We start from the raw sequence: 19104 nt of genomic DNA on the forward strand, positions 1-19104 counted from the left end.
ATATAGTAGTTTTTCCAGCCACATTTGAATAACTCATTCCCTTGGAAAAATGATCTTGATCATTAAAACTAAGCTGAGAAGCTAAGAACCTTCTTCTTTAGCAAGATTTGTAACAGCTCAAGGTAGGTCGAGCTTGCTTTGCTCCGCATTGCTAAGGTGACTAGTGGAGCCCCCAACAAGCTCTCCAAGATAAAAGTGGTGAGGTTGAACATTGCTCAGGAACAAGAAATCTGCATTGGTTTACTTTGTTGTTATTTTCTTATGTCTGGATGCAATTTTCAAGATTACACTTGTAACATATTTCCTAATTCAATGAGTCCAAGTTCCTTTCGTCTTGATCTCTTGCCTTGCCAAATTCAGCATCCCCTATATCTTGATTGATGTTGGAAAATCATTCAGGGAAGCTGTAGGTGGTTTATTGCTCATAGATTTCCAAGAATTGATTCTATTATTATGACTCATGAGCATGCTGATGCAATCCTTGGATTGGATGATATACGTGTTACATCGGGCTTAAAGTTTACCCCACTATCAGTTATGCATGAAGATGATTACATCTATTTAGGCTTTCTTTTTTGTGAGAAAATTAGGGTGACATATATATTTGATGTTTCACGGATTCCTGCTAGTGTTGCGTATGTCATGCTCCTACTTGGGATTATTTCAAATGACAATGTATTATAAGACAGAAAGAGGGGTTCAAGTTGGCAAGATTATTATATACATTTTTTATTTCTTACTCACCTTTATTTTTTCATACTCTATTTTTCTTTATTTCTCTCATTAAACACACAACATTATAATAATGTGTAATTTTTTCCTCATTAAAGCAACATATAAGGATCAAGATTAAGGTTCATTTCTTTTCTCTTTTTCATCCATTATATTTGGTTTGGTTGGTTGGTTAATTTCTGTCAAAATAGATGGTTAAGCTTTTGATGACGTTGCTTCAACCTATGGTGGTTAAGCGTCAGTGTTGCTTCACATTCAGATTTCAAGACTGATTGATGAAGATTCACTCAACAGCAGCAGGAGATATTAGAGTATATCATTGTGTTCAACACAATTATTTCAAGCTTGGAATGTTTAATACATTCCAGCTTGTGGGGGAATATTAAAATAGTTGAGTGGTTAGTTTGGTTAGGATAGCTAGTTTTTCTATCCTTTATATAAATGATTTAGTGTAATTTTGCAATTCAATCGACTCAATTTAATATAGAAAGTTTTCATTTTCTCATTCATGATTCTTTCATACTTCTTAATTCATCAAGAAGCTTTCTTTTCCATGACTCTTACCATATTTTAATAACTTTTGATAATGGAATGACAAATAACATAATTTACTTATGAAATGTGAGTTTTTGTTGTGTCAAATCACATACTTTAATATATTATTTTAATAATATTGTATAAAACGTTTTTTTGAATATATGACTTTTAACAGCGTTTATTGTAAAAAGTGATGTTAATATGTCACATTTAACAACGCTTATTTAAGCAAGTGTTGTTAAATAGATTCAAATCAACAACGATTGCTTAAAAAAATGTTGCTAAATATCAAAATTCTTTAAATTTATTTAGTTGTCATATTATGTTCAACTTTTGATAATGAAATAACAAATAACATAATTTACTTACCAAATATGAGTTTTTGTTGTGTCAAATCACATACCTTAATATTCTATTTTAATATTATTGGTTGGTGATTTAGAATATATTTTTTTGAAGTAATAAATAATTGTATTTTTTTGTATATGTATGACGAAGTTGTGTTATATATGAAAAACTATCATGAATTTTTGTTAACAATTTAGATTATTTTCGTGTAATATTTACTCGAGTTATATATTTCAAAATAAAATTAAATAATTTCATAAATACATATTAAGTAATAATTAAAACAAATGTTTTTTGAACATATGACTTTTAATAGCACGTATCATAAAAAGTGATGTTGATATGTCACCTTTAACACAACGTTTAATTAAGCAAACGCTATTAAAAAATATTGTTGAATATCTTAGGCAAACATACAACATCACTTCTTAAAGAAAACGCTATTAAAGTTATATCCACCTATCATATTTAACAGCGCTTGTTCAAAAGAGCCCTGTTAATTATCTTACATATTGTATTTAATAACGTTGTACTAGAAAGCAATGTTAGATAATCGTTGTTAAATGCAAATTTTGACGTAGTGATTGTAACTTTTTTTTACACTGTCAACATATCATCCATCATTCATATATTAGTCATCATTGACTGTCAAACAAAAGTAATCTAAATGAATGGTGAATAATATATTGTTATTGTAAAAACTTTACACTTAACAATGCACATATATTAAACTCTATATATATCAACAAACAGTAACTAGAATGTGTTGTACGGAAGAATTGGAATGTGTTGTACGGAAGAATTGGAATGTGTTTGACGGTTCATGGCGAAAGGCCATGAGCTTGGAAGAAAAGGCAATTAGAGGATAAGATGAAAAATGGTAACTCATCCAAGAAAGTTATAAAGATTTGTTACGGATGCTCATGTTCAACAGTGCCTAACATCTCAATAAAAATGTTGTAACTTGCCTCGGTTAGAATGGCAGAGGTCTTGGTCGTATTATTAGAGGTGTCAAAACAGGTTATTTGGACAAGTTTGGGTTAGCCCACATCGGGTTGGGCTAAATTGGACCGGATTAAAAAGTTCAGATACGATTTATGCATATCAAATTGTTGTCAAACTCGCCCTAAGCAGGTTGTAGCAGGCCGGCCCGTATAATACTAAAAAATATTTCAATTTTAAAAAATTTACTCTATTTAAAATATATATATCATTTGATATTAATATATAATTTTTTTAACATATTTGTTATGCTCAATTCAACCAAACTTATAGTTAATCCTTGTATTTGAGTTAAAACGTGATGTCAAGTCCATCTATATGATTTTTAACATAACTCATACTAAATTTCTCATTTCTATTAAACTTTATATCTCTAACATAATATAATTTGTAACTTCGCTTTAGTATATAAACATTTAGGTACTATCAAAATATTATCATTTTGGTTTATAGTAATGATAATAAAGACTCAAGTTTAGAATGCATTCCATGTGTCAAAGTATAATCACCAACGTAATATATGATCTTTATTCCTTATTTTCAGTATGAAGATCCTTTGTATGATATTATCAACACTTTTATGTTAAATTTAGTTGTATGAAGTTCCCTATCGTAAACAATTATATTTTCTTTTATTTTTGTTGTAAAAATTATTATTTTTTATTATGTTTTTGTTAAATAAGTTAAATCTAATTAAATACACAATTAAGAAATGAAAAGTGGAACCTATATAGTTTAATATCTTCTTATTTGATTTTATACACTATTTTATTATTATGCTCAAAATGATATTATGCAAAATAGGAAAAATAATATAATACTTAACTTTATAAACTATTATAATTTATAAAGATTTATGTTTTAGATATTACTCTATTTTTTATTTAAAGTTCAAAACACAATATTTATTATATATTTTTTATCATAAGTTATTTTGTAAGATAATTTTTACCTAAGGCTTATTACCAAGTCAAATGTCCCAAAAAAATTAAAAAATAAATAAGGAAAAGCATGTAGCTCGAACCTGCCCAAGTAAGCCCAACCCGATTCTGTTTTAATATAGCACGGTCGGATCGGGCTAAAAAGTCCAGATTCAATAAAAAATATCTAAAATAATACTCAAGCCCTATAAACTTTCGGGCTTTGATAGAACTGCCATTTTGACACCTCTCCATATTATATTGAGGTCCTATTATATTGAGTTGAGGTAGTTATAAATAGGACATGAATTTAGTGAGAATAATTCAATATACATGAATAATTAAAATTACAAGTTATAATCACTGAAAAAATCATGTATATTTATTTTTTAATCATGACTATTTAAATAAAATTTTGTAATTCATACTAATTATTCTCATTATTTCTCACAATAACATATATTATCACCTGAGTGATTCTATATATATGTGTTATTTATGTTCAAGAATTAATTCTTCCCAATTATTATACTAAACCACGAGAGAGAAAATAATATAAATATTTTAAATTCCCATTTTTTATTTATATATTTCACATGTGTTATTGTTAGCATTCCATATGTTTATTCTAGAAAGGAACTTCTTTAGTTTATTCATTTTTTTACAAATTATATAGTTATAGATGCATTAAGTAGAATAAAACTAAGAACATAATGATGTATCAAAATATTCACTTATTAGATGATTTATGTATATTAACATATTTTATAGTAGGACAAGATGGAGATGCACCTTTTAATCAATTAAATTAATATAAATTTAATTTAAAAATTAAGATGTTTAATAAAATTCAACATGATATAAGAAACTGAAAAATATACTTTGGAAAAGGGTTATAAGCAAGAATCCGAAAAGAAGATAAGAAAAATAAGAAAATAATAGTACTAGTATAAAATGATTATGAAAGTATTAGGAGTAAGTAGTATAGAGGAAGCAATTATACATAATCTCCAAATCAATATGATTGAAAATTTTGGAAAAGGAAATAGGAAGTAGTATGGTGATCAAAGAAGAAGAAATTAAATCACAATAATTAAATGAAGTATAGACAATGGACGAGAGTACATGATAACTCTTAAGGTTAATAAGGAGGCTCAAAGGTTCAATTCTAATAAAGATTGAGAAGGACAAATGTTGGTAGATGCGAATGTAGAGGCTTCCTTTGAATCCAAGGACTTACTAGCAATGAATAATTGTGTTCTCTTGGACGATGATATAAATGTTGGGGATAATGTGTTAGTCTCACATTGTCTAGTATTGGAATAGAGTATAGTAACCAATATTATATATTGGACTCAAGTGTTTTGTTATAATATGCACCAGATATAAGCACCAAATATAAACACCTCATGGTCAGGTGGGCTCATGGATGTGCTAGAGTTTGTAATCCTTATATTCTAATAATATATTGGTAGCCGCTCAGCGCTTTCGGGGACGTAGGCAAAATTGGTCGAACCCCGTTAATAAATTATCTTGTTTCTTCTCTTCTATTTATTCTATGCACTTTATTTGATTGTTTGTGGCTAACACTGTGCAACGATCACTTTCGTTGCACCAACAATTGGTATCAAACCCAATTAGTAGATGGCTCTTAACCCAAACATCAGATAATGGCTAAAGAGGGTGAATGTGTGATGGCTAGACAAGGTGTGTCAAAGGTAGTGGCAAAGATAGAGTAGAAGAGTTGAAAGAGAAGAAAACATGACGAAATTGTTGTGTGGGGGGCGATATATGTTGATCCAGAATCTCAGAAGTTCATGTACTGGATTAGGATCAATGTGGAGATATGGACTCATATGTTGAGTTTGACCCAGAGACAAGTGCTGATAATATCTCTCTAGATGTTGAGAGAATGTTCTCATTTGAGATGAGAAGTGAAATATCATAATCGTGTGTCTGGGATATCATAATGAAGGATGTTAATTGTTAGCATATCCACAAAATCACATAGGTGCTGATTGACTTCGATGTAGGGTGTTAAATGGGCATTAGCTTTGATGCAAGTTGTAACACGAGCATTGGTAGAGAAGCAAGGGTGTCACATGAGCATTGGCATGGATGCAAGGATGTGACACACACATTAGTTAGCATTGATGCAAGGTATGATGTGGGTATACTCCTTATGGTGGGGTATGATAGTTCATTTGAACTAGGATTGTCGGAGTAGATAATGGTAGTAGTGGTTAAGGCTTTCCAAGGAAGCTCCAAGGTTCAGTTTGACTAAGTATTGAAGAGGATAATTGTTGATGAACTTTTGTGTAGAGGTTCTTGTATATCGAAAGACTTCCTAGCAATAAGTGGTTATGCGGCGTGTTCCATTTGATGGAAGTGCGAGAAACTGCACTACAATTTTGGAGAGTTAGGCTTTTGGTAACATCGTCAAGGATACTCAGAAGGTCTATGTTGTAGGGGAGCAGTTAAAGAGAATTAGACATTAAACAAGGTGAAGTCATATATTCGCTAAGGTGGAGATTCTTGTGTAGATTTTCTAAGGAGCGAGATATTCGTTTATTTCAATCAAGGTGGAGATTGTTGGAGATGTTTGAAATATGTTATTATGTCAGTCTCATATTGTCTAGTACTGGAATAGAGTAGAGTAACCAATGTTATATATTGGACTCAAGTCCCTTATTATAATGTGCACCAGATATAAGCACCAAATAGAAACACCACATGGGCAGGTGGGCCCATGGGTGTGCTAGGGTTTGTAATTCTTATTCTCTAATAATTTATTGATAGTCGCTCAGCGCTCCCGAGGATGTAACCAAAATTGGTCGAACCACGTTAACAAATTCCCTTGTTTCTTGTCTTCTATTTATTCTATGCACTTTATTTGATTGTTTGTGGCCAACACTATGCAACGATCGCTTTCGCTACACCAACAATAAATGTATGATGATTCACTATAAGTTTATTTAAGGGTTGGGATATTGTGACATCGTCAAAATACTCTCATGTGGAAGATATCCAATGGAGAAGTTGTTAAAGAGAGCAGGATATTGAGTAAGTTAGAGTTCATTTTCATTATAATAGTCAGAGTGTTATCTACTTGATAAGGTAGATATCCAACATTGAAGACAAAGGTTCATTGGAAAAGAACGATTTTGCGTTGGATAGAGAAGAAATTAGACGCACATGATATATTCGCTGAGATAGACGATCATGTGTTGGATGCACAAATGCATGTATGGTTGTATTGGAAGCACAATCGTTGAACACAAAAGTTATTGGACAAATATATCAGTTGATCGAACACATTGTCCTTTTTGGACGACAATGGAGTGAAGTGTGATGAGCTTGCTTCAGAGTAGACATTGAAGACAAGAGTTCATCTATTTTAATGAAAGCAGAATTATTGTGGGTGATTGATATAAACTATTTAAGGATGTCTCGCATTGTTTATATGAGTAGAGGAGACAAGTCAATGATATAAACCTGGCTCAAATTCTTTGTTATAACTTGTCTTGGTTAGAAGTGTCCTATGTTCCTTAGGATTATAATATTGGATTAAGATAGTAGCATATACATATATAATCATATATACACAAATATATATATATATATATATATATATAGGTATATTAATTGGACTTAATCTCAGCCATTAATTTTTTTAAATATAATGCACCAAATGGGTGAATGAAATAAATGATGAAAGAGAAATCTTAAATAACTTTTAAGTTTCACTCATTTGGTCAGTTGGATTTAAGAAAATGAATGACTCAGATTGAATGTAATTAATGTAACTTAAATTAGGTGTAAACAACTTCCTCCTCATATATAATTTCTACTATGTATAATTGTATGACTCATATTTACTATTTTCACAAATTTTTATGAGTTTTATTTTCACTTAAGTCACTCCCCATAAAGAATTGACTTAATTGAGAATAATTATTATTATGAGAATAATTAATATGAATCATTGTTCTTATTGAATGATCAAGATTTATGATTTTTTTAAGTGATCATGTGATGACTAACTTATAATCATAATCATTCATGCATGATTGTATGATCAAATCTATTATTCTTACATTTTTATATGAGGATTGTTCTCACTTGAGTCACTCCCTATAAATTGACTCAAATGAAAATAAATATTATTATAAAAAATGTAAACCTAATATGACTATTGAATTTTATTTAAATTTAAAATTCATGGGACTTTTCCAACTTCCTTTTGTCTTCTATTTTGTACCGTTTTTTATTTTTTATTTTTTACCATTTTCCAACTTCCTATAATTTTTTATTTTTTTACCATTTATTCCCTAATTACCTTTTCTAAACAAACACTAATAAGAAAATTTTCTAAACTTTCCAAACTGAATAAAAATTATAGGGAGCAAATATTTTAAATTGAAGACCCAAATTTTCATAGTATCTCACGAGTATAGGTAATGTATTACATGGACTCGCTTTCGTGTGCTATTTTGGGATCTAAACTCATTTGGACTCACACAAGTTTCCACTCAGGCTATTACCCAAAGGTCCTTGGATAACTAATGGATATGTGAGTGCCCATAAATTTAGAAAATATTTTAAAAAAATATTGCAAACAATTTATGTTTGTGCATATGATTCCTATAATTGTGTGTGTTATTTTAGACAATCAAAAGAAGAAGAAAATGATAATAATTATAAAACGTAATTAAAATACAAGTACACAACTTTAAATTTTCACTTAGATATAAATCATTTTACTAAAAAATATATTTTAAAATGAGACAATAAAGCATATCAAATGTCTAACATCATTCCATCAATATAACATTACATTATAAATATGAGTTAACAAATATAATATCACTGCTTAACAATATAACATCAAAATCATAGCATAAAATATGTTTAATTATATTATTGTATATGTTGATTTAGTAATTGCATATTTGAGTGTCAGCAGTCTAGTTATCTCATTATTTAGACTCGGACGCTTTTAATAGTGGATTTCAAAATCTTCAGTCTCAATTACTAGTAGGCCCAAAAATATGGACCCAAATTCGACATGTTATGAGTATTATTGGCAAATCCAAATACCCATTACCATATCTAAACAAATAGCAGGTCAATGCGAAAATTACAGAAAGCAGGAAAATAATTTAATTGTATTTTAGGGTTATGAAAAAGGACATGCATTCATCCTTTATAATTTCAAGGACTCATCCATTGTTGGGAGCTGACCCTTCAGTAGTTTATTGAAGAGTACTTACTAATGGTGTAAGATTTGTTTCCTAACTTATTGAGTCATAAATAAAAATAATAATATACAAGAATAATAAATAAATATCAACTATATAAAAAACTTTACACTAGTATTATATAAACATTAAACTCTAATTTAAAAACATGTCAGCATCACAAATTTAATATACCCCACTGTCCCACCAATAATACCCTCTAAGAAAAGTACAAGATTTAATTAAAGGTTGGTTGGTTATATTCAACATCTTTCCACCGAGGTGGCTCAAATTTTAACTAGAATGACTCATTTTCTACCGAGTTGGCTCAAGTAGCAACAAGTTCAGTCTTGAAAAAAAATTGGATTTAAATATGTTGAATAAAAAAGTTAGACATCTATAAAACTCTATTCCCTTCGGGTTTATTAGGTGAACAGAAGTTGGAATTTCAGTTTGAAATTGTAATTTCAAATCTAATTCCGTCAAAGTTGAAACTTATTTGGAACTATAATTCTATGTTTAGATTGTGTAAAGAAATAGAACGTAGATTTGGAATTGCCACTTTAATTATAATTTCGTTCTTTGGAGTTAGAAATTTGAGTTTGAGCAATTTTAGTTATAATGTAATTCCACGGAATTGGTTCATGAAATTGTGATTCCAATTCTAGATGGGTTTCCAAACGTCGAAATTAAAATGTCAAGTCACAATTTCAATGGTAAGCTTTAATTTCATGACCAATTCCGCATGACAAACTAACCCTTAGATAAGCTTTATAAGGTTGACATGGATTAATTTAAAATAGTCAATGACTTCCAAATACACACAAAGAAGGTATTAGACAATACATGATTGATTTTATTACTAGCTCACAAATGCTTCTATGGACACAGCAAATATCTTATTATGTTGCCACTATTTCATCAAACAATAATCTTCATCCTATTTGGCTTACTTAAGTCATCATGCCAGACATCTTAAAAGCTAGAGTTAATTTTGGGTGAAAACTGAAATAATTACTGCAATTGTTTGTCTTAGTCAAGAGATTAATGCCTCAATTATAAGATATAGTCGGTTAGACAAATGTCATAATATTTTATTATAAATTATAGTTTTCGACAAAAATATTCATCTTTAAGTTTTTTCTAATAATTTCACTTACAATTTTCCTTGACCTCCATTTTTTCTCTAAAAATTGAACTAACCTTCATTTAAATTATTATCCTTACCAAGGCTTTTGTTAATCTCCACTAATCATGTTCAAATCACGTAAGGCACAATTACATCATTTTTTCTGCAATAAAAATTATTTCACCACTTGTCTCATATTAGCATATGCTTATTAGACTTCAAATTTGATGTTTATACCCGGTGTCCAAATTTACAAAAACAAAAAAAAACTTTATGGTGTGCCTTTATCTGGAGGATAAGATGGAGGGTGAGTGCTAAGGGAGGGGAACAGGGGCACATGGTTGTTTGAAAGGGTATGTCAATAAAAGCCAATGTCAACGACCAATTTAAATATGTCATTAATAGAGATACAACCCATAAGCTAAAGTTGAGTTCTTATTATATCTGCACCAAGACCCAAATTGACTCTACTGAATCATATGCACCAAGGGGATTCATCTTTTTATTTAATTTTAACCAAGGGTGAAAAAACATCAAAAATAGAAACAGTAACATGAAGGTTAAATCTTTTTAGCTATGTGAATGTAAGATTTCAATGAATACATTATGTACCTAACCTTATCTTCCTTTAAATACTTGAATGCTAGAGTACAACTACCCCAGGACAGAACCATGGTAAAAACAGAGAAAAATTAACATCTAAAACCAAGTTTTTACACCACTTATTTCACAAGGTAAATAGTGTGAGAATATAGAGCTTGTAACAAAAGTGATTTATGATACAACAAGTCACACTAAAAAGATAGGGCCAGCTTAGCTAACAATACAGTAAAAATTAAATTTAGAAAGTAAAATGTATCAAACTAACTATTCAAAATTAAAATGCTTAACAGTAGAAGTGCAGAACAATGAATTCATTCATATATACACAGAAGAAATGGTAACAATAATAGTTGGGAATAAAGAAACAAAGGAATCTTTATTCACATAACTGATAACCCACAAAACAATCCACTTACATACAAGAAGAACAAAAGATTATTCTCACACTGGTCTATCTGATAAATGGCTCAGAGTTGCAGATAAAAATCTCAAAACAGAAGTCTGTAAATAGAGTAGAACAAGAGCTGTGTTATTCATTTATCAGTAATGTCTAAAACAACCTTTGCTGCATGAATATGGGTAGCATACCGTGATACCCGGTACAGATAGGTACAAGATACAACATTTTTTTTTAAAATCTAATATACAAGCAAGCATTATTATAATTAGGCACAAATGAACAATGTTATCACTAGCAGGTTATGCGGGAATCTTAGGATAAGAGGTTGAGACTCAAAACCAGCTGAAATGTGAGGATGAGACACTAATCATGTGACTCAAATTTAGTATTATGATGTGGCTAAGAAGAAAAGGAGAAAAATCATAAGCTTCCAACCCAAAATGACATAGTTTTGAAACAATTCCCACCGAAGAAGTACCAATGAGTACCCAAAAATACCAAATTTGAAGTATCCATGCAAGATGCAACATACCAAACAACTAAAGACCAATAAATTCAAGGGAAGGAAAGAACAGTGCACATAACTCACCAGCAACTTTGCCAAATTTATGACATGGCAACTTTAAATGGACTTTAATTCCTCAAAGAAGCCAAGAAACATGAATTCTAAATCAACCTAAGGGTACCCCAACAAAATGGGAGTGATGGCTGATGATTATAACACATCACATGCACAACTACACAACCTATACTATAAACAAGCTTGCAAGAACTAATCACTTCCACAACAACAATGAGCAAACTTGCACACCCAATTAGGAAAGTCAATGAAATTGAAAATCCATAGTTAAAGTGATACAGAAGCAACATGTTATGGTTTCATCCAAAACCAAGGAGTCGCCCAACAAATATTTAAATCATGCCCAAGAAAATAAGGCAGACGATATGAGACTTACTTACCAACACAACATTGCAACCCATCACTCCAACCTTTAATCAAGTCTTCACTCCACCTTAGAGCAATCTATGACTCTTACAACAATAACATTATTGAATTAATTCATTGCATTGAAATTGCATTTTTGCAAACTGATGATCAAGGTTCTGAAAAGCACTTCCAGCCTCAATCCCTAGTTATTTACCATCCAGGTAATAAATATCATAACAATCAATGTTTTTTCTCTCTTCAACTAATAATCTAAACAAATTTATCATCTTCTAAACACCTAATTTGTTCTCCAAACCAAGGAAAACTCTAATTGAATTCCATGATTTATGGACTTTCACACTCAAAACTATCAAAAACAAAATAAATTAAACCCTACCCTTAAAATTTTACTAGAATCTTCTCCTCCACACACATCAACAAATTCATATTCATACACATAATGATCCTTCTCTCATACTTATAATTTCTTGTCATGTGGTCAAGGATAGCACAATCAATTAGATTCATCATCTCTCATGCCAGAATTGTTGTGCCCTCCTGACAATGAAGCCAGCAAATTCAGATGTCCCGGAAGGTAATTTCCGAGCCGCGCCGCCGAAGCTTCTCCCATAGCTAGTTGTTGCTGTTGATGTTGTTGCTGATGCTGAATTAAAAATGAACTATGCTGTTGCGACATCAATTCTGGTGTCGCAGCAGCAAAGCTCCAGACCTGTCCGAATTCAGGTCGGGCAGGAAAGGCCCACAGTCCAGCTGGCATATTAGGCCCCACCAAGGACCCCACGGAAACTCCGTTGTTGTCCTTGGTGGGGTCCTCCTCATCAGTCCGTATTTTCTTCCCGAGAATGAAGGGAGTTGGAGCGAGAAACGTCTTGTGTTGTTGAGAAGCTGAGGTACTAGAAGAAGGAGAAGAGAGGGAGTTAGAATTGCCACCACCGCGAACGGAGACAGATACGGAGGAGAAGCTCGCCGGAGTAGTTCCCGTTCCAGTGGCGGCAATGATGGAAGGTTCAGCCTGACGGAGTAGCCACTCAATGGTTTGGCCGTCAGACTTATGACCGAGCTCACGTGTGAGCTGGAACACACGTGCGGCACATATGATAGGCATGCGTATGCGCCGTCCACGACCGTCAACTTTGCTGTGACGATCCTTGGACGGTGGTTTCTTGACGGCTAGAGCACCGTCTCGGTGTGGCGGATGGGGCTGTGGTGAGTCGATGATTGTGTCGTTGATGACGGCGTTAGTTGTTCCGTCAGAGTTAGACATGGGTGGTGGTGTGTTATGGTCTGAAGAGAGAAGGTGATGGTGTTTAGAAAAAGGGTTTAATTTTTTATTTGATTTTAATTTCTATTTTGATTGGGTGTTGAGAGAGAAAGAGGGTTTGATGTTTTTGTTGTTGAAAAAAAGAAAGAAGTGAGGAGGGTAGGTGTAATGATTGAGAGGCAGGAGATGGTGGAGACAGAGGGAGGGCACATGGGTAGTGGGGTCCACTATTTACACTCTTCTAACTATGCTACTCACTTCTTTCAAACTTTTCCCCCACGCGCCATGTTTTCTTTTTAATCTTATATCCTTCTCATTCCTTAATAACTCATACAAGAATATAATCTTTAACACAATTTATGATGTAATAAAATTACAAGTTAGAGAAAAATGAAAGAAAAGTTTTTTTCTACTATTTGGTTTGAAAAAAATTAAAGAAGAGAAAGAAAAAAAGATAATGGGTCCACTAAAAACTTTTATTCTGAGTGAATATTAATTGAAAATTTATATTTGTTATTAACTTAATATTAATAAACCGACATGTGTTGCTCCAAGTAATACATGTTTTATACCTCTTAAGTAAGGTTTTGGGTTCGAGTTTTGTGGATGAAGAAATATTTATTGGGAGATTTAGCTCCACATCTTTATAGATGTTTTTAGTTCGGATATGATTACCTCTAGTGCGATGATACATGTGAGAAACAAAAAAATTTAATGTTAATAAGTGTTTTGTTATTGAACATTTTTCAATTTACTAACTTACATTTTTCTTTTCATTCATATCACATCATTAAAATATTCACTTTTTTATTATTTTTTTCTTCAACTTTTTTTCACTCTTTTTTTTCTTAAACCAAATATATTGTGAATTAAATTACAATTTTATTAAAATAATTTATTTATCTCTTTCATTAAATTACAACTTTATTACTTAAGTAAAGAAATCAAACTAATACACTAATACATTGGGATTCATACCTTTATCTTTCTATCTATGACATGTTCATTATTAATTATAATCGTATTTTTCTCTCCATTTTCTAGCATATCAAACAATTAAAAAAATCATTATATTATGAGTTTGTGATCAATTGAGCATGAACATATGATCATTAAACTTTGGTATGTGTTCAATTGAATATTAATATAAGATGAGTGTTCAAATTATCTACATTCAAGTAATAAAAGGATACGTATGATGGAACCAAAATCCACATAAGAATAAAAGATAAAGTTTCAAAAGATTTTACGATTTAACGCATACTTGTTTGCATTGGTTTTAGTTGTATTTACTAAGCATATTCAATAATTGGTATCAAATGCATACTTTTGTGTGGATGATATTGTCTTAGTGGAAGACTGGATTAATTAGCATTTTGTCTTATAGTTAATATATTATTTAATGTGTATGATAAAAAATTACTACAAAATTAGAGGGCTACTAGATTTATTTCAAGGAAAATAGGAAAAGCATTACCAAAATAAAAATGTAGAGGGTTAATCAGAGTATGTGAAAAATGGGATCATAAATATGTATAAGCATTTTTATTCATGATTAACTTAGGTTTAACTAGGTGTCTGTTCCTAGTAACGAAATTATGCTAATTACCTTATGAGATAGTTTTATTAATTATAGTGATCTTATACGAGTTGACTAAGATTACCTCCAATAATTAACATTTTCCTATTATATATTTTCATGTATTTTTTATAACATGTGATTAAATTCTATTTATATACTCTAAATGAGTTATTTAAAAAATTTATTTTTAATAAGTTAAATTACATTTAATTCACATAATTCTATGTTTTTTTATCAACAAAGAAATTTATTAAAATTGAGACAAATAAAGTAGGAAAATAAGTGATAGTACTATCTATATAATCTGAAAATTAACAAATGTGTCTTATATGGGATAAAGTCAAAATAGTAACAAATGTCTCTTATATCTTTTTATTAGATATTTTTTATTGAACTAAATATTTTGTTGGGATAATCAAATTATACTTTTTACGCCGGTTTATCTTTATTCATCACTTCTTTTGCCTTCAATTTATTTATTTCTCTCAAATTCCACACATGTTGCAAGTAACAATAAACTGAAAGCTTGGTATATAGTCTGATAAATGTTATAGTGAAAAATGGTTAACGTGATTAATTCTGAAAAATAATATGTAAATATTTTAGTCGATATATACCAATTTTTTATATTATTTATTAAACTTTATATATAACGTTAAGTATCAATCTATAAAGAGTGAATGAGTATCACTTTCAATATATTAAACTCATCAATTCTTCATAAAAAATTTCTTTATTTTCTGCTGAAATTTCATATTTAAAGTCGATTTAATGCGAACAAAACATTAGTCTGAGAACATGTCTAATTATGCAATTGTGTTAGTTGTATCATATGGCTCATTAGTTATTTCATATCACCATATTACTTTTTACTTTACATAACTCAAAAAACTCTCTACTACTAGAATCTTGCAATTCTTGAAAAAATCATTGATAAATAAATAAAGTTAGGAATTTTATTTGTGAAATCAATAATTAAAATCAACACGAGTAATTACCTTGGGGGCTTTGTGTATTCATGCAATGGTATTTGGCTACACAATTGTGTAGTGTACCATGTATCTCTTTAGCCATTCAACTTCATTTAACCACCACGGGAGATATCTTATGCAACAATTTTATACAAAACTGTATATTATTTTTTCAACACTTAATATATGTTAATTAAAACCTAAAAGTGACAGACCAATGGTAACAGTATGAAAAATACTAAAATCCTCTAGAGCTTTTTTCTATAAATTGTCATACTTATTATTAAAAAAGAATAAAAAAATGTCATTGACTTTCTTATTTATTTAATATTTTCTGTAATTAATTTTAGAATAAGGAGAAAAATGAGTGAATAAAAGATGTAGGAATATTCATTATCTAGGCCTGCTGTGAGATTTTCTATAGTTGCTTCAATGAGGAGAAAATTGAGTGAATGCAAGATGTTGGAATATTCATAATCCAGGCCTGCTGTGAGATTTTCTAAAGTTGGTTCATTTTCCCAAACATACGAATTATCTCTAATTTAAATATATAGAGTATATAATCAATAATTATTTATTATTTATTTATTTATATTTAAGAGTCAGTAATAATTGAATATAATTAATAAATGATACAAAATAATGTAAAATACTCTTATATAATTAGAGTGTTATTGCATACAATTTTTATATTGATTATATTGGTATCTTGTGAATATATTTATAGGAAATGTAAGTTAATATTTTAAATATAAACATTACTATAAGATGTGAGTGTAAATTAATATTAATTCTATAGTTTTATAGTGTAAGAATCTGGGACGCGCTGAAGTAGAGTAGAGAAGGGTCTGTGAGGGGACCCATTAACTTTCCGTACTTGAGTGCCACTTTTCTGTAATCTCCATTCTCCAGCTATATATGTTTCATTATCCACTCTTCTTTTGCCACCAAAAACAAACTCTTTCTTTTTACTCCTTATTACCATAACACCATTTCACTATTCAAAAATCACCACGCACTCATGCACCATGCAAATTCCAATGCACTGTTTATGTCACGATAATTGGGACATTTTTAGTCCCATTGGCCCATTTTTCATTGTACATCACTCAACATGGGGTTATGGGCTTGAGACTTTATTTCCATTTTAACACAAATAGAAATGAGTGTACCTTTAATGTGAATATTGGATTCGACTTTCATTTTGATGCTGTTTTAATGTGACATTTTGAATATTTTTTTATAAAAAAATTAAAGACTTTTAATGATATGGCACATACATAATTGATTTATGACACAAATGGTGATTTATTTTTAGCTAAATGGAGTAATTTTCATTCATTTCATTAGAAATTGATCAATTAACAAACCTCTAATCAAACTGCTGGACTAAACAGCAACGGGAGAGCCTTCAACCATTGGGGAGTTCCATTGTTATCAGGGTATGGGAAGAGTGTAGAGCCACAAATGATACACCATGTCTTGAACCAAAATCTTAAGGGATTAGTTTCATAAGTCTTTCCTACTTATAAACTCTTTCACTTCTCTCCGCATATCCAATGTGAGACTTCACACTTGAATAAACTCAACACAAAGAAACAATGAAATAAACATAAATTTCAAACAAAACCTATAAATAAGTATACAAACATGAAGTCATGTAAATTGAAGTTAAATTGTTAAAACTTTAAAACAATTCGATCACATAGTTTTCATCAAGAAATCATAATTATTTTCTAATAAATAAGAATATATATATATATATATAAATATAAATATAATAGTGGAAGAGGTGTATAAAAAATATTAACTAATTGTCTTGAAGTTCAACAAATACAATAAATTTTGCACATGATTTCTTAAGAAATAATGTCTACTTTCTATGCCCTAATGCAAGTAGTCTCTGCGGCTATACTATATCAAATAGCCTAGGGCGCTATTGTACTAGTTTTTGTCGGGTTCTTTGCTAGCCAGACACATGTCAACCAACCATCTAGTTACTATAAGTTCTTTCGCAAGCAAGCCAATATGCTTTGATCCACCCGAGGAGAATCCGAGTGATGTTTTGTTGTTGAATGCAAAATGAGATTTTTAGTTAGGTTAACTACTCTAATATGTCAAATTTGATTGGAATAGGATCAAGTTTTAGATCTTAATCTTCCAATTATTATTTTATCCCTAAGATTTGAGCACAAGATTATTTTTTGGTACGATGATTAGAAAGTAAAGAGTTTCCTAGCAAGTGGTAAGTATCATTAGCACTTTTCCCATTCAATTTGCATATGGTAAAGTCAAGATATTATCCTTAGAATACCTTAATCTCATATTTGTAGTTCCTTTAAGATATTTTAGTATCTTTTTGGTGCTCAATAGATAAATATGACTCCTTTGAATTAGCTTGATATTGACCCACATACATATACTAAACATATTATTGGGTCTACCAAAAAAACAAATACAATAACGAACCAATTAAATTGTGATATTTTTTCCATCATTGTCCAAGTAGTATCATGTTTCAAGTAGTTTTATGACTTAGCCTCCTTAACTTCAATCATTTCAAACCTCCTTAACTTTTTTCAATATTTATCTTGATTGACAAAAGTACCACAAACCAATTATTTGATATGTAGTTCTAAAAAAAATCTAATTATATTATCATAGACATTTTAATTTTTCTTCTCATAAACTTTGAAATTTCTTGCACAAATTAGTGTTAGTAGTAACCTATATAATATTGAAAGTGCAAAGTGTCAATGATTGCATTAACAATATTTTGCCTATGTTTTGATGAAGACAATGAGTTAGTTAAAGTTTGAAGATGTCTCAACAATCAACATGTCGATGGCTCAAGTGGTGTCTTATTAGACTTATGTTATAATTCTTTATCTTTTTAGAAGTCTAAGATGTTTGTCATAGATATTGAGTCTAGGTTAGGTAAACCTAGGTGTGAGTCTGACAAGATTTAATCAAGAAATTAATGCACTAAAATGAGACATCATCTAGAGATATATGATAATTAGGTCCATGCATTTGAATACATGGATTTTGTGCATTAAAGATATTATATTTTGGAAATCATGTATTGCATGAGCATATATCATATAAGTACTTTACCATTTAATCATGTATTTTGGAAATCATGTACTGCGTTTTCAGAATTGATCTCATAAGTTGCATGTTGCATTTCTTAGAGAGTTAGAGCATTTTACGTGATATTTGTTGCATCTAGTTTTTAGTGCATTTGTGAGTTTAGAAAGGAGAGATTCTATGCTTTAGGATTGAGTGCATCTCATGTTGTAATTTCTCATATTTTCCCTCACATGTTCATGCATATTATTGATGCTTTTCATGAAGTTTTATTTTGATTCTGTAACTTCTGTTTTCATACTAATACATTGCATGTTGCATGATCTTGTATTAGGTGTAT

The 19104-nt window shown here is 30.3% G+C and overlaps 1 protein-coding gene across 2 annotated transcripts; it reads right to left on the reverse strand.

Moving 5' to 3' along the window:
* LOC109361362 (transcription factor TCP7-like) lies at nt 11837-13241 on the reverse strand. 2 transcript variants are annotated; one of them, XM_019606841.1, is made up of 2 exons: nt 12347-13241; nt 11837-12310 (listed from the first exon to the last, which is right to left on the reverse strand). In XM_019606841.1, the coding sequence occupies exon 1, from the start codon at nt 13122-13124 to the stop codon at nt 12354-12356; it is 771 nt and encodes a 256-aa protein (XP_019462386.1). In that variant the 5' UTR covers nt 13125-13241; the 3' UTR covers nt 11837-12310; nt 12347-12353. The 2 variants fall into 2 exon arrangements, with proteins under 2 accessions (XP_019462386.1, XP_019462385.1); XM_019606840.1 differs by having other exon boundaries at nt 11837-12298; nt 12344-13241.

Source organism: Lupinus angustifolius, chromosome LG11, assembly GCF_001865875.1.
Source record: "Lupinus angustifolius cultivar Tanjil chromosome LG11, LupAngTanjil_v1.0, whole genome shotgun sequence".
Lineage (NCBI taxonomy): Eukaryota > Viridiplantae > Streptophyta > Magnoliopsida > Fabales > Fabaceae > Lupinus > Lupinus angustifolius.

Bases quoted from the DNA above. Each gene is read 5' to 3' on its own strand.
- LOC109361362 (XM_019606841.1), bottom strand. From the start codon at position 13,124: ATGTCTAACTCTGACGGAACAACTAACGCCGTCATCAACGACACAATC.